General features: G+C 40.9%; 3 protein-coding genes across 3 annotated transcripts; 1 reads left to right on the top strand and 2 right to left on the bottom strand.

Moving 5' to 3' along the window:
- Positions 1 to 805: 805 nt before the first annotated feature.
- LOC134187177 (uncharacterized protein K02A2.6-like) lies at positions 806 to 2215 on the bottom strand. Its single transcript, XM_062655293.1, has one exon. The coding sequence runs from the start codon at positions 2213 to 2215 to the stop codon at positions 806 to 808; it is 1410 nt and encodes a 469-aa protein (XP_062511277.1).
- Positions 2216 to 3930: 1715 nt separating this feature from the next.
- Positions 3931 to 11099, top strand: LOC134186907 (uncharacterized). The gene is made up of 24 exons (XM_062654994.1): positions 3931 to 4027; positions 4158 to 4216; positions 4283 to 4366; positions 5935 to 5959; positions 6070 to 6181; positions 6241 to 6342; positions 6406 to 6467; positions 6530 to 6629; positions 6689 to 6747; positions 7248 to 7373; positions 7456 to 7546; positions 7610 to 7700; positions 7773 to 7817; positions 7877 to 7967; positions 8023 to 8105; positions 8173 to 8245; positions 8304 to 8329; positions 8386 to 8674; positions 8736 to 8852; positions 8915 to 9022; positions 9080 to 9424; positions 10231 to 10513; positions 10579 to 10657; positions 10733 to 11099. The coding sequence occupies exons 1-24, from the start codon at positions 3946 to 3948 to the stop codon at positions 10925 to 10927; spliced, it is 2727 nt and encodes a 908-aa protein (XP_062510978.1). The 5' UTR covers positions 3931 to 3945; the 3' UTR covers positions 10928 to 11099.
- A 1555-nt stretch (positions 11100 to 12654) lies between these two features.
- LOC134187041 (uncharacterized) lies at positions 12655 to 14552 on the bottom strand. Its single transcript, XM_062655156.1, has one exon. It carries the CDS (start codon positions 13769 to 13771, stop codon positions 13031 to 13033), a length of 741 nt encoding a protein of 246 aa, XP_062511140.1. The 5' UTR covers positions 13772 to 14552; the 3' UTR covers positions 12655 to 13030.
- Between the last annotated feature and the right edge of the window lie 1544 nt (positions 14553 to 16096).

Here is a 16096-nt window from a genome sequence, read left to right as displayed (position 1 = left end):
AGACAAGCGGCAGCGATGGGTGGTATGCCAGATTGCGGTCCAAATATGGTCACTAGAGGCTTATGATCCGTGATCAAGCAAAATTGTCTTCCATATAGAAATTGGTGAAATCTCTTTATACCAAATACTATTGCCAGGGCCTCCTTTTCGATCTGAGCGTAATTCTTCTCGGATTTGCTCAATGTTCTAGACGCATACGCTATTGGACGTTCCTCTCCATTAGGCAGCACGTGCGAAATCACCATTCCTATCCCGTGAGATGAGGCGTCACACGACAACGTTAGAGGCATTTTCACGTCATAGTGACATAACACTTTGGCTGACGTCAATAGCTCCTTTAATTTCTGAAAAGCCTCTTCACATGCTTTAGACCATTTCCAAGCCACGTCCTTCTTCATAAGTTATTCAGTGGATGACATACTTCTGCCAAACTTGGAAGAAATCGAGCATAGTAATTCACTAATCCCAGAAAGGATTTCAGTTCAGTGAGATTCCTTGGAGTTGGTGCATCTAGCACGGCCTTCACTTTGGACTGAGATGTTCGCAGGCCTTCACTTGATATCCGATATCCCAGATAATCCACTTCGCTTTCCAGGAATTGGCATTTGCTCTTCTTCAACCGTAGCCCACAGTTACAAAGCCTCTCGAAAACTGCTGTTAGATTTTGCAAATGCACAACCTCATTGTTGTCTGTGATCAGAATATCATCAAGGTAGCACACCACATTTGGTATCCCAAGCAATACTTGTTTCATAACTTGCTGGAATATTGCTGGCGCGCTGGCTACCCCAAACGGTAACCTTGTTTACCTAAATAGCCCCTTGTGCGTGTTGATAGTCACAGACGACCTGAATTTCTCATCCAATTCCACTTGCACGTACGCGCATTCCAGATCCAATTTTGAAAATTGCTGACCTCCTGACAACGTCGCAAATAGGTCCTCTGGTCTAGGAAGAGGGTACTGCTCTACTTCCAAGACGGGGTTGATTGTGACTTGAAAATCTCCACAAATTCGAACTCTTCCGTCCGCCTTTGGCACGGGAACAATGGGCGAGGCCCACTCAGTAGTTCCTACATGCTCAATAATTCCTAGCCTTTTCATCCTTTCCAAGGCTTCATCTATGGATTCCTTCAAGGCATAGGGTATACCTCTAGCTGTATGAAAACGAGGCGGGGCCTTCGGATCTACAGCTAAGCTCGCAGAATATCCCTTCAACGACCCTATTCCTGGTTTGAATAGGTCTTCATATTTGGTCAGTAGTTGCTGCAACTGATCTACGGATGCCACGCGATTCACATGTGGCCAATCAATTTTGACACACGATAGCCAATTCCGCCCTAGCAGTAATGGGCCATTGTTATCCATAGCCAAAAGAGGTAGAGAGAGATCTTGGTGGTTATGTTGAACACGAATCACACATTCTCCCATAACTTTGACTGATTCCCCCGTTATGGTTGTTAGTTGCACCTTGCTTTTGGACAAAGACATTTTACCAAGATCCCGTGCCCATACTCGACGGGAAACGATCGTTACTGCGGAGCCCGTATCGATTTCAAACGAAACGTCTGTTCCGTTGACCGTGAGAGAGGTCACGCAGCTACCATCCCCTTTCTTGGTAATGGCATAAATCATGCATGACTCATCACTTGTCTCCCCATCACCCGAGGCCTCCTCTAGGTGATCGTCAACATAATGCGTCGATTTCTCTTTCGACTGTCCTTCACTTTTCTTAGCCATCGACGACCTCCATGCCTTCGCAATGTGGCCCATGCAGTTGCACTTATTGCATACCTTAGTCTTATGAAAACATTTATCAACCCGGTAGTTCTTATCCCCACACCTATAGCATGCTTTCATACCTTGTTTGGCACCGTTGGACTTCTTCATCAAGGCATGGACATCCCTTGACGTCCCTTCACTGCTTGCATTCGGTAGACCTGTAGCCTGCCTAAGCTGACCCGACTGGTTCTCGGCCGCTTCCATTCCTTGGGCAGTCGCGAGAGCGTCGGCCAGGGAGGGGTTATCTTGCGATAACAACTTCCTCTGAATGGCTACACTGCGAATGCCTGCCACAAACCGATCGCGCAATGTGTCATCTAACTGATCTCCAAACTTACAGTGCTCAGTCATTCGTCTCAGCTGTGCCATATATTCGGTGACAGATTCGTCAGCACGTTGTGTTCTCTGTTGAAACTTGAACCTTTCTGCTATCATCAGAGGTTTTGGCTTGAAATGAGCAGCTATGGTTTCGACTAGTACCTTGTAGCTCTTCTCGGCGGGCTTTGCCGGGGCCACTAGTCCCTCAACAGGCTGTAAGTTCTGGGTCCAATGAGCGTGAGAAGGATTGCAACTTTCCTCGTGTCGGTCAGGCCTTCCTCACCTCCGTCTCCTACACCCTTGATGCCATTGGCCAGGAAATACTACTCTAGCCTTTCTGCATATGATGTCCAATCCCCCTTTGTAGGGTCGAACTCCTCGACTCTTCCCAACGGACAGAAACCGGTCGCTTCAGCCATGATTCAATCCGATCCTCGTCGCCACTTTGTCGTGTATCGACAAACCATGGTAATATCCGCGTAGACACTGGGAAGGTAATATATGTCTGGTTTATTCAACAACGTCCTCTACGGTAGACTGACTCTAACGCATACCGCTAGCCATTATATAGACAAGTCTCCGCCTACTATACCATACACGGATAAACTACACGCACTAGCACAATAACGGGATAACGAGCCTGAGTAACAGCTGGACTATATATATATAAGCTCTGTCGCGTTCGTCGGTTCCAGCGCATCTCTGATCACCTGGACCTTAGTCTCCGAGGCCGAGATGCCTTGCACACTGATAATAAGACCCAAGTATTCTACTCGAGGCTAATTATAGAGACCGTGAGAAAATGGAGTAGATTTGCTGCACTCAGCACTATACTGATATGACCATATAATAATAATAATAATAATTATTATTATTATAATTTATTTTTATCACACCACATCCGGTGTAGTTCTCCATAGGGGTAACCTAGAAAATCACATGCAGACAAATGACATAACTAGCACGCAAATCACTCAACCTACACGGAAAAATTTTATATAATTATTACCCCCCTCCCGCGACGTATAATTATACTATTGCAGTTGTGTGTTGTATACTGACCCTACTTGTTTCTGTCATCTCCGGCTTTGATGCTAAGTATTAGATGTGGCAATATGCTTACTGGTCTGGCATACTTTTCTTTTTTATGTACACATAAACACATTGCTCTGTTCAACTTACGTAATTATACACTGCGTGTGTAGGTACACACTGAACACTCTGCACGGGAATGTTTGCAGCAGCAAGTGCCGTTCTGTATTTAGACAGTTTCATCTAAACACGAAATATAAATTGCAAATCATAACAGTTGCACGCTTAGACACATACTGTAATAACTGAGTCTGTACGTTGTAACTCGATTTAATTAATTAATTAACAATGTAAATCAGTGGCGTAGGAAGATGCCCATGAGCGGGGGCAGGGGGACTGTACCATGGATGTCATCACGAGTAAGCAAAAACTACCTCGCTTGTCAGACCGTAAGTTACACAGATTTGCAAAAGTCACTAGCAAAGAAAATTCCAATTCCTACACTGAGCGAGGGGCCTTCCAGCCCTCGGTTCTTACGCCGCTGTAAATTTGAAATTTAGAGATTCTTAAGATAAAGTAGTTAGTTTTACAGTTAATTAATTAATTAATTAAGTAGTTGATCTTGCTTCGTATTAATTCTGACTTCATCTAAGCCAATGCCATCTCGGACTTACAGACACGCGGCGGCGGGAGCTCTAGCCATAGAAGGACTCTGGCCAGAACATGGCCCTGGCTCTATACGCTCTGCCATCCGCTCTGGCCTCGGTCACCCAATCTAATTGCCGCGGCATATCCGGGATGCTACGGTCACAGCCATGTTTTTCCTTGTTCTGTTTTTGTATCTACCGCTGTCGTACGCACTCACTTGCAACCCAAATGGTTTCAGAAGAGATTGTGGTCAGGCCTTCCGTGTTTAGACGTAAATATATAGCATACGGTTCTAATTTATCAATCAAATAAATAGATAAATAAATAGAAATTCTATTCTAAAGTCTGAATATTTATGTGAGGCACTGTTTGTTTCCAGGACATGTAGGTACTCAACAATCGGATTGTGAACAAAAAGGGTGTTGCTGGAGCCCTAAAGTGAGTCGGATTGGTCATAGAAGTTCGTCTACACCAAACGCATGACAGAATCAAAATATGTTGTAGGGCCACATTCCATGGTGCTTCTATCCTAATCCGTCAACTGTGTACGTTATTCAAGACGCTGTGCAAACTTCTTTAGGATATGAGGTGAAATTAAGGCAGTATGAAGATATAATTAATCATAATTCACTTAATATGATAGTCTATGTCTGTTAATGTCTGTTGTGAAATTCTTTATTGTGTACTATATGTTATCTTACATTGTATGGCTTGCCATTTTTAATGAGAGTTAATTAGTTGAGCTATAGTACCAGGGCCGGATCCAGAGGGGGGTTTACAACCCCCTCTTTTTAATGGGCGTGGTTAAACAATTTCATATAATTTCATTAGAAAGAGAAAATTAGTAATGCTGTAAATAACTGCTACCAGGTGAACCCCCTCTTTCAAAAATTCCTGGATTCGAACCTGAGTACACAGCAGAATGAAACAGTATGATTCAAGACACTTTGGTGTCGGTCAACTGATAAAGTTTCACGGTTGAAAACGTTTTCAATGTATACTGTTTACTGTGCTGTGTTAATGAGCACAGCTGTATTAATTAAATTAAGTATCATATATCTGTTAACTAATGAGCTAGTACAAATTCATGTCATATATAGCATGTTTTGCAGACTGCTGTTACTATATGTACCTTGTATTTGGAGGTTGAGAGGTCAAGGAGAAGGGAGGGAGGTGGTCAGGGTATGTAAATTCAGGTTATAATGATGCCTCTTGACTTGAAGGAATTGTGTAGCTGGTTGGAATAGTTTAGTGTGCAGACTGCATTTATACTAATCAAACACTTATGTGAGAGCTAAGGTAAACTAAGAATGCTACTCTAAAAGGGACAGCTCACTGGCATTCTCAAGTTTGTTGTTGTTTTCTTCTTTTTTTTTTTAAATTCTTTTTTCTTTTTTCTTCTGTGTTATCCTGTAGATCTGCATGGACTTTCCTTTATCTGTAATACTTGACACCTTGCTGTGAAAACACTCTGTTTTTAAAGCACTGTCAAAGGAAACTTTACACTTTATGACTGACATTTTATAAGTCGTTGTGGCACTTCCATCTCAAACAAGTCAAAGGGGAGATAGATCACCCATGGTTAGTTTATATGAGGCTCACTTTAGTTATTCACTTTTTAGTATATTTTCTATTGCTTGATCTAAGTTAACTGCACAAGCCAGTCTCACCTCATGCTGGTGTTAAGTGGTTATATTTCAGTGCAGATCTGTAGCTTGTAGAGAAAGAGTCATATCACTCTGCAAATAATGACCATTGTGGTATTGTATTGAGGTTTGAGTGATGCAAATATCCTTCTATGAGTATAGTTGTTTACACATTTATGTCTGTATGGTCTTTCAGGCAACAATGACTCATATGAATTTACCTAGTTGACTGCACACTTTCTAAACTGCCACATGCACTTCTCTGAACAGCCATGTGTACATTTATAAGTGGTCATGTTTCTCACAAGCACAGAAACCGTTATTATTAATGACAATTACTTAGTAGTTAATATTTTTACTTGCATTTAACAGCATGCTGCTTTAGTTTAAGGATTGTTAGATTTCTACTTTGCTAATTTTAGTTATACAAGTAACAGCATGCAATAAAATATGAGTTAACACATACCATTTTGGATATTAGTATAATTGTGTTTGCATTGTTTATTTCAGATTACATTGGTGGTAAATGATTCAAGTATGCTGATGCAAAACATGTAGTCAGCTAGTCTCGTGTAGCCATGGCTACACAAGACTAGTAGTCAGCTTGATGTGTAAACAGGGAGTATAAGAATTTTCATTGCTTAGGCGTTGGTCAAGCAATTTCTCCACTTTATGTCAATATTACTTCAGAAACGAAAGATCGACTTCATGTAAAAGTTTTTGATCCTAAAAACACCAGATGGGAGATACCACAAAAGTGAGATTAACAATCTGGGAAATCTAAGAATAGTTATCATCAGCTGTTGAATTGTTTAGCGTAAGTTCATTTTCAAATCCTCCATCTTCACCACCGCCTGCCAGTCAGTATAAAGTGAGTTTTGCAGGAAAGGGAGAAGAGTTCTGGTTTGCTATTACAAGGTAAAGTCTTGCTAGGTGTTCATACTAGCTGTAAAGGTATGTTATTGGACACATTGCTCCTAGGAAGTCTAATGGTGAGACTCTTTTTAATTCAAGTGCAAACAGCAATGGTGAATTTAATAGCTGTACGGTAAAACAAATGAATCTAATTTTGCACATCTAGTTGCATGCAATCATTTTATGGTAGTGGTGTTTGAGGATCAATATCTGCAGATTGGAACGCAGTTGCCATCTGGTTATAATTTATATGGACTGGGTGAACACGTTTGTCCTCTTCGATTGAGCAGGTAATGAGTTTTTATTATTTAGCTGCTGGTTTAGTTTGACAGCAACTTCATGTTTACAGTGGTCAGACATATACGTTATGGAACTTTGACACAGCAACACCAGTCAATTTGAATCTGTGTAAGATTGTAGTGAGTTAAGGGGACAGTTTGTATTGCTCTTGTACAAATTTTGTAACTCGTTATTGGTTATTGCTTTTACATGTTGTACTAATTGAGGGTCATGACAGTCCACATTACGGCTACAGTTTTCGATCTATTGTGTAATGCAGTTTAACAATCTGGTTCATTATTTGAGGTTTTATTGTCAGACTGTAACAATATACTATTTATCTAGTGACTATATATATATATATATATATATATATATATATATATATATATATATATATATATATATATATATATATATATATATATATGCTAATAGAAATAAGCTAATGATGTACTCATTTGTTGAAATCGTTTAAACCATTGGCTGTATGTAGTGATTGACGAAATAGTAAGATTGTGAGTGTACAGACAGCCTGATTATGCACAATCTGAGGAATGTCTTTGTACTGAAACTGTACTAGTATTTGTTTAATGTTTATCCAACTAACTGTACTTTACTTCAACCAGATGGCTCTCATCCTTTTTATTTGGAACTTCGACAGTCTGGCTCAGCTCACGGTGTATTTCTTCGTAATAGCAACGGCATGGATGTGACATTGAATGAAGAATCTTTGTCATACAAAGTCATTGGAGGTAATTTAGTTGGCTATTAGCATTCAATATGTAATGTATGTACAGCAGGTTTATTTTTATTATAATTAGTCATTATGTTTAGGAATATTAGATTTTTATTTCTTTCTGGGACCACAAGCAGAAGCTGTTATTCAGCAGTATCATGAAGTTATAGGTCGTCCTTATCTCCCTCCGTGAGATTAGTATATGCATGTGTTGTTGAGATTGTAAGAACAACTGTACTGTTACTTTGTCAGGTATTGGGCACTTGGTTTCCATCAAAGTCATTATGGATATAAGAACGTAGAAGCTTTACAAGATGTCGTTGCACAGTACAAGTCGAACAAGGTGTGTCACTGCTTTTAATTAATTCTCACTTGTGTTTCACTGCAAGTATAGTGAAGTGGTTACTGGCTTTAGTTACCGTTGGATACTATGTGGAATGACATAGACTACATGGATCAGGTTTATTTTGTTTGTGATTCTAGTTTAGAGTTTAGACTTTTGAGTGACTTGTTGTGTAGTACAAAGACTTTACTTTGGATCCCGTGAATTTTCCAGAAAAGAAAATGAAGCAATTTGTAGATGAGTTACATGAGGATGGTCAGCATTATGGTGAGGCGTATTGCATCAGTTGATAGTTGTCTAGTTGAATGGCTGTGATCTGCAGTTGTCATTATTGATCCGGGCATAAAGAAACAATCAGGCTACAAGGCATACGATGATGGTATCCATGCAGGAATCTTTATTAAAGTATGTAAATTTTGTTAATTTATTAGACATATGCGGTTTGAAGGAGTTTGTTGTTGCGGTACTTTAGGACAAAAACAACAACTTCTTTGTTGGCAAGGTGTGGCCTGGTAACACAGTATTTCCAGATTTCTTTCATCCAGGTGATCTCCACACAGAAAAGCAATAAATGTTACCAATTTCGGTTTTTGTTTGTTTTAGCTGCCCAGCAGTATTGGCAGGATCAGGTAATCTATAGCAGTATCAACTCTGAAACACTACACTTAGTTTTGTTTATTTCTAGATTGCTGGCTTCTTGAGTATACTCCCAGTCGATGGTCTTTGGGTTGACATGAATGAGATAAGTAACTTTTGCAACGGCGAGTGCACAAGTGATGTAGATTTTGTGTCTGACACTAATGAAGTACGCAACTCAATTTACATGAAGCAGGAAAATGTCGGTTTTGATCCAAATAATCCTCCATATGCCATCAACAACCAAGGAAACCACATTCCTTTAAACATCAAAACATTAGACATGGATGCTGTACATTATGGTGGAGTGCTGGAGTATAATTCACATAATCTCTTTGGTAATACAAATTGAAAAGTTGGTGCAGCTCTGTGTGTTACGACACAACTGTTGTATTGCAGGTATCATGGAAGACACTGCGACTAGCATTGCATTGAGAATTCTAACAAAGAAGAGATCATTTGTTCTGAGTCGTTCAACATTCCCCGGATCTGGTGTGTACACTGCAAAGTGGACTGGTGGGTCATGTATAGGAGTTCAAATCCAACAACCTATCTTAGTGTGTTCTATTTATCACTAGGAGATAATCATGCGAATTTCAATGATCTCTACTATAGCATTCCTGGAATGCTAAACTTTCAAATGTTTGGTATTCCTCTTGTTGGATCAGACATATGTGGCTTTATAGGTATTCATAAACACAAAGATTGTTGAGTGATGTTTGCATTGAATTTGTTTGTTATAGGAGATACGAACGCAGAGTTGTGTGCTCGATGGATGCAATTGGGTGCATTCTATCCGTTTTCTCGAAATCACAACAACAAGGGCTCGAAGAGCCAAGAGCCGTACATGTTTGGTCAGCAAGTAACCGACATCAGTAGGAAAATATTGAACGTTCGGTACAGCTTGTTGCCATATTACTATACTCTGTTCTACTATGCAAGTCGTCCTGTGTCTGCATCAAACGTGCCAGCAGCTACTGTGACTCGACCGTTGTTCTTTGAATTTTCCGATGACAATAACACATACGGCATAGACAAACAGTTTATGGTGGGCAGTGGACTTTTAATCAGTCCTGTGCTTACTCAAGGTGTGCAATTGTTGTAGTATTTGTTGTCAAGTGAAAATACCCTAAATGTCCGAAAAAGAACCTGAGCTCTTATTTTGGGGGAAATGTAACCTGCGTTTTGTCTGAATGACTGTTTTGGGGCCGTCATTCAGGCGGGGGCGGTTGTTGTATGATTTGCATTTGCATTTGTCCAGACAATGTTTGACAAAATTAAATAATTTAGCACAACAAAGATGGAAGACTTTGGACTGATTATGCATGTGGACGACACTCAGATCAAGGCATGCGTTTGTGCTGTTCATGCACCAGTTTACATTATCAAGGTTAATAATTAATTAACCTTTAAGTGAGGCTGGACTTGATGTCATATACATACATACATACATACATACATACATATATATATATATATATATATATATATATATATATATATATATATATATATATGAGTGTATATGTACAAACACTCCTTTTCAGAGTGTTTGCCTTAGAGATGCGAGGCACTTGTTCAGATAGGTTCTTAATTGAACATTTTTGTGATTAATGATTTTTGACAAGCGCATTTTTGAATCTGTATATACTAGTCTTTGCCAGCATTCTGTCTGTTTGCTTTTTTGATTGTTTGTCAATTTTGCCTGCTTTTTCAATTATTTGTCTCTGTGTTTTCTGTTTGTGTGTGTATATTCTTCTGCCATTCTAGTTGCGTACCCATGTAGTTCAAGTGGATAGTTGTTTGTTTTGCTAGTCTGTTTGTTTGCCTTTCTATCTGTCTGCTTGTTGTCGTTCCTTTTTGTCTGTCTTTTTTGATGTACCTCTCTGTATAGGTGCCGCGTCTGTGACTGCTTACTTTCCCAAAGCTCGATGGTATGATTTCTTCAGTAAAGAAATAACGTCCGAGTCAGGTGCAGAATCCAAGACACTGGCTACACCTCTGGAGAGCATTCAAGTGCATGTTCGAGGAGGAGTGATCGTTCCTATGCAAGAGCCTTCTCTTACAACAGCAGCATCTCGACTCAATCCATACCAATTACTTGTAGCACTCGACTCTTCGGGCATGGCAAATGGGTCATTGTACTTGGATGACGGCATCTCGCTTAATGTGACCAGGTCTGACACTTTACGTACCGTGATTTGTTTTTAAGGCATTATTATGTATTCGTGTGACATTGCAGGTACTCTCTCATTACTTACACGGCAATGTCAACTTCCGGCCAAACGACTCTTACATCAAAGGCTCAAACGACTGTAACCGTAAGTTCAGTGTTCTTCAGTAGATTAATTTAATTAATGACTAATAATGTATATGTGGCACATGCTTATATACAGAACGACAGTGAAAGTGCGGCTCCGCCCATGAACACTATCATCGTGCTGGGCGTGGCTAAAAAGCCCAGTACCGTGACCGCAAACAGCAAACCGCTCCCTTCATCTCAAGTTTTGTACAACTCGACGAGTTTGTCGCTTACTTTGTCTATGCTCGCACTCCCCATGGAAAGTGATTTTACTTTGTTATGGAAATAGGCCCAACTTTCTGGACTCGAACTTTTCTAGCAAACTTTTGATCTAATCATTGCATCGCTTTTGTTGTACTGTATTTGCTATTGATGGGTATTTGGTTACTGTACAATGTGCAATCTGCTATGAAGCTACGCATCGGTATGCAAAAGTCTATCAGATTCTAAGGATATTGACCCAACAGGGGTGCTCCTGATCAAGTTCATATCGGTTAATTACCAAATTAACTACTTTTTGTCAATAATATCAACAACAAGCAGAATGAATTTTTGGTCGCCTTTGTAGTCTATTACAGCTGACAGTGTTTTCAATGCAAAATCATGTTGTAGGAGAGCCTAAAGTACATGTATACAGAAATTCGGAATCATGCATGCTGTCGTCACATGCTGTCATCACATGCTTTCCCGTTATGATGCATGATGCATGCAGCTTGCAGTTTATCATTTAGCTATGAGAATCAATAGCCGTGTAAGGTGCCTTCTTGGTAGTAGATAATATGATTGTGGTAAAAGGATAGCCAGATGGTTTGATTGCCACTGTAATAACAACAGATGTTACATTCATGACTCACTTCTGTCCACTAGTAGAGAGGGGTACAGACAGACAGGGAAATTGACTGTCTCTCGTGGCATGTGCATGGGATTGTATGTGTCAAAATTCGAAGTCACACCACGGTCACATTGTGAGATTTTACTTGGGGTTGAGTCCTCGCGAGGGGACCATCTAAATACCGAAGCGATTGTTTGCATTGTGGTGTGGAACGCAGTCTTCATGCACGGTTTTGTGGCGATCGGCCTGGCAGTTTTGGCGTGATTGATGTTACAGACAGACAGACAGGCAGATCAGACTTTTATAGATATAGAGAAGAAGATATAAAGAAGAGGTGTCTGTCTGTCTGTCTGTTTGTTTGGGCCGATAACTCTGTTCTCCATGGCTGGAGTGAATGCATGAGTGACCTACATATCCCACATGAGAAAGAACCAAGAAATCTATACGTCAACACTGAGGATTGCCCAGACATTACATTCTTTGATGCAGAATCAGGACAAAATCTAGATGTTGACATATCACTGGCACACCCATGGAGTCAAGGCATTCTAAAACGATCCAGCAGGGAGGATGGGTTTGCTGCCCGCACAAGAGAAGAGAAGAAGACCAATAAGTATACAGGAGAAATTCTACCAGGAGGGACGTCATCAAAGTGTATCTCACTAGTGTTTGAGCACTTTGGTAGATGGGGCCTGCAAGCTGATGCCTTCTTACACACTCTCTCAAAACAGTGCAGCCGTATTGAGGAAGACCCCTTTGTAGTGCAGAACAATTCAAAACTTTTTGGAGGAAACTGTTCTTTGTGATTCTTCAAAGATGCAACGCAAAAGTAATCCTTAAAAAGTTGTTAAGAGTTTCAGAAACAAAGAATGACATGGACAAGCTTTTTGACTTTAACGTACAGATCCAAGTCCACTAATGTTTTAAAGTATTTTGCTGTGAAGGACTGGTTCATTATAGAAGTTTAGGATGTGTACAAGTAGAGGATCTGTAACAATAAAATAATCTGTCTGTCTGGCTGTCTGTCTGACACTGGAAGATAAACAGAGAGCAAAGACGGAAACGATCTGATTCGTGGAAACTTGATGTGGTAGATATGTAGGCAAATGTGAAGGAGAGAGACACCACACTGCGAAGAGAACAATAGTTGATGGTAAAGACATATAATGAGCAATGTTTTAGTAAAAACCTTCTTCTGGCTCAACGTATGGCTAAGATGTTTAAAATTTCAAACAATAGGTGTTAATATTGATATTGATGATGTTGATATAAAAAACCCAGCTATTTACTAAAGTATGTCTGATTTTATGTTTAATCCATATGGGTCGAAGGTCTCCAGTTTCCTGATCCACTCTGTCCGTCTGTCAATGCATATATTTTCAAACATTGAACTGTTATACACATCTAAGCAAAGCAACTAAATACTACCCAAGCCAATAGGGCTTGGTTCTACATACAACTATTTATGTTTATGTTGCTGTTTCTTGAAACAATCTTCTTTATTTTTCTGTCAATCACTCCAGCATTTGATCGTTGTAGACACACAGAAAACACAGATCTTCAGTATGTCTTGAAGGTTGATGCATTTGGCTTTCCGTCTTCGTCTCTTGATAGCTGTGACAGTTTCTTCAAATAGTCTTCAGCCTTCTCTCCCCAACAGCTAAAATGTTTGAAGACTATAGGCACGAATGTTGGTCGAAAACCTCCAGGCAAGAGCTCCTGGTCATACTTTTTGATCTTCAGATTTTCTCTTCTGGTTGCCGTTGCTCTCTGAGTTGTAGCTGATAAACCTTCTATTTCATTGCTCCAGGGATGCGCTAGAGCAATATCCAATTCAAGATCCATCCCCGATGCCGAATCGAATACGACTATGTCTGATCTGTCTTCAGAATTGACATACCTTCCTCTGGGTTCTTTTGCGTGATGTAATTGCAGTTGACTCAAACAGTCTGACCATGCTGAAACCATGTTGTTATGGCTGATTACGGGGCCACCCCCAGTCTTACATGTTATTAGGTGGTATCCATCTGAGTCTAATTCTTTCCCACAGTCACACTGACTAGAAGCCAAAGGCATTTGGCAGCCCAGTCTCATCAAGGATGCCAAGCGGAAATCGCACGGAGATAATGCATGCCATGATGATGATGGTACTGTCAGGAGCCACGCTCCTGCACCTTTGCCTTGCAAGGACTTCATTCGAGATTGGTCTCTAGTCGAAGATGAATTCTGAATAAAACCATTTGACAGAGATTTCATGTATTCTTGTCTGTCTGTCTGTCTGTTAGTCTGTTTGTCTTTCATTTATTTTCAACATCAATATTACCATACAGTGAATATCAGTAAAAAGCACCACGGCTAAATAGTGAGTTCTGGACCCGTGAGTCGAGTTACACAAGTCACATTGACGGAAACAAAGTTGTAGTGAATGAGCATCTCTAATACAGCCAATCTTCACTTGACGGCAAATCTTCTTTGACAAAACTTTAACATTACATGATTGCAGAGCAACTGATAACCATCGCCTCCAATAATTCTTGAACTGGCCTCCGCTTTTTTTACCACATTCGTCAACCAATTGCTCAGGCAGTTGATGGAGATACTTGTGAGCTTCTCAGCCCCAACGCCCCAAGTGTTCCAGTACTAAGGGAATGGTTTTTGCGTGTCCTCCTGATGCTAGCATCTTGTCCTAATACTTCTTCTCTTTCAATTCTTCTCTTGCTTGTACTGCAAACCCATCTTGCTCTGCTGCTCTTTCAATTATGTCTTCATTCCAAGGGTGAGCTAGTGAAATACCAAGATCATACGATGTTCCGATGCAAGCATCAAAAACTGAAGTGTCTGTTCGGTCGTTGCTCTTATCATAACGATCTTAACTCAACATGATGAGGGATTGAAAAAGTTTTTAGACAATCAGCCAAGACACCATGCAGTGATGGCGTTGTTTGACTAAACAGGGCCACCTCCTGTTTTGCAAGTAAGAAAGTGAAAACCATGTTCATCAAGCCTTCGACCACATTCACACAGCCTTAGTCTGTTTGTGTATTCGTATGTAAGAGAGGATCTCCATGAAAAGCGAGTCACAGCGCCACGAAATTTGGCTCTCGCACGCTTTCGTCGTCGCCCGGACTTACTAGCCATTACTTATATATAGGTGTAGTACTGCCGGGCGAATGAAACACTAGGCTAGTTTATCTATGTGTACAAAGGAGTTTGTGCCCGCGCGCCCGTGTGTGTGCAAGCGTATCTCCAAAATGGCACCGCGCCACTAAAATGTGCTCTGAATCGATCAAGCTAGACAGTGAAGGTGTTGTTCTCTTTCATAGTTTTCTTGGGACGACGCGATTTCTTGCTGATCGAACCCACACGTAGGCTCAAAATTTCTCTAGAACGGCGCATCAGACATCTACCAAATCTGAATTGCCAATTCCTGATGTCAGACGGTACACACGGAGCTTGCGACGTGGATAAAGGCAACAAGCTATCCGGGTCCTTAACAAATACGGCTACCTTCGGTTGCCTGTGTATGCGTATCAAATAGCTGACACGTTCGCTACACTTGTTCAGTTCAACGGCAGTAACATCTTTGAAGTGACGACGTCCAACGGGAATGTCGAAATCGTTGGACGACGTAATTTGGCCATACATACGGGGAACAGGCTATTGTACGTGTAGTATTCGCACAATATCCGGGATTTGGTGCTATGCGTAAGTTTGTATTAATTTGCCCGGCATAAGAACGACTAAATCAAATCAGGTAGTCGTTTACATTCTTCCTCATTCTTTCTTCTCTCTTCCTAGTCTCCAGTACCACCCATTACGCAGTCTGATGTGTGTCCCAAAGCAGGGGCGTAGCGTGACCTCTAGGATTGGGGGGGCTAGACTTTGCGACGCAACGGGACACGCCCACTTCATCAGTCAAATCAGCCAACCACACACTTCTTGCCTTCGTAGTACGTACCTACATATGGGCAAAAAGCTGTCACATGCGTACTTGAAGACTGAGTGGTGCATACGTGGGAGCTTGGAGAATTGATCATTCTTGTGTGAGCAGAGTACGTTCTACTGGCAGCTAAATAGTTTGCAATTAACCAACGGTTCCAGGGTACTCTAGATAGCGTAGCATAGTTTAAATGCAACAGCTGTTCTAGACGTCACGGAGGTGCGATAAACTAATTTAACAGTAAACGCCTTCGTCCACTAGACCCAAACTCTGCAACAAGGTCTTCCACTCTACACTCCAATTTTCGACATTCTTCGCGCTCGACTGTCAGGAGTGCTAGACTAGTCAGACGTTCTTGTCCCATCGACGTTCTGAGCCACGTTTTCAAACGACGGAGAGTGGAAAATGATCGTTCACATTCCGATGAAGATGCAGGAATGACAAGAAGTGTCTTAAGAAGCTTACAAGTTTCTGGGTAGCAGTCCCTGTTAGTGCCTTTGTTGAAGAACGTCCGGACTTTTACAAGTTCGGGCAAGTCAGTTCCCTCTTCACTCTCTACAGTCCAGTCCGGTTCGCCTTGGTACGCTTGAATATTACCATAAAAAATTTCAAGTTCATGCTCAAGTCGGCCAGAATTGAAGTCGTTGCCATAAAATGTGCACACTGTCTGAAGACTCGACCGGTCT

The sequence above is a fragment of the Corticium candelabrum genome, chromosome 11 (genome assembly GCF_963422355.1).
Source record: "Corticium candelabrum chromosome 11, ooCorCand1.1, whole genome shotgun sequence".
Classification (NCBI taxonomy): domain Eukaryota; kingdom Metazoa; phylum Porifera; class Homoscleromorpha; order Homosclerophorida; family Plakinidae; genus Corticium; species Corticium candelabrum.
Note: the sequence above shows the minus strand (reverse complement) of the source record. Positions and strands in the feature narration are given on the sequence as shown.

What these genes read in the sequence shown, in the direction of transcription:
- LOC134187177 (XM_062655293.1), bottom strand. Translation starts at nt 2,215, where the DNA reads ATGATAGCAGAAAGGTTCAAGTTTCAACAGAGAACACAACGTGCTGAC.
- LOC134186907 (XM_062654994.1), top strand. Translation starts at nt 3,946, where the DNA reads ATGTTTTTCCTTGTTCTGTTTTTGTATCTACCGCTGTCGTACGCACTC. An exon ending in TTCTGGTTTGCTATTACAAG is followed by an intron (nt 6,343 to 6,405) that starts GTAAAGTCTTGC and finishes CATTGCTCCTAG; the next exon opens with GAAGTCTAATGGTGAGACTC. An exon ending in TGAGGATGGTCAGCATTATG is followed by an intron (nt 7,968 to 8,022) that starts GTGAGGCGTATT and finishes TGTGATCTGCAG; the next exon opens with TTGTCATTATTGATCCGGGC.
- LOC134187041 (XM_062655156.1), bottom strand. Translation starts at nt 13,771, where the DNA reads ATGAAAGACAAACAGACTAACAGACAGACAGACAGACAAGAATACATG.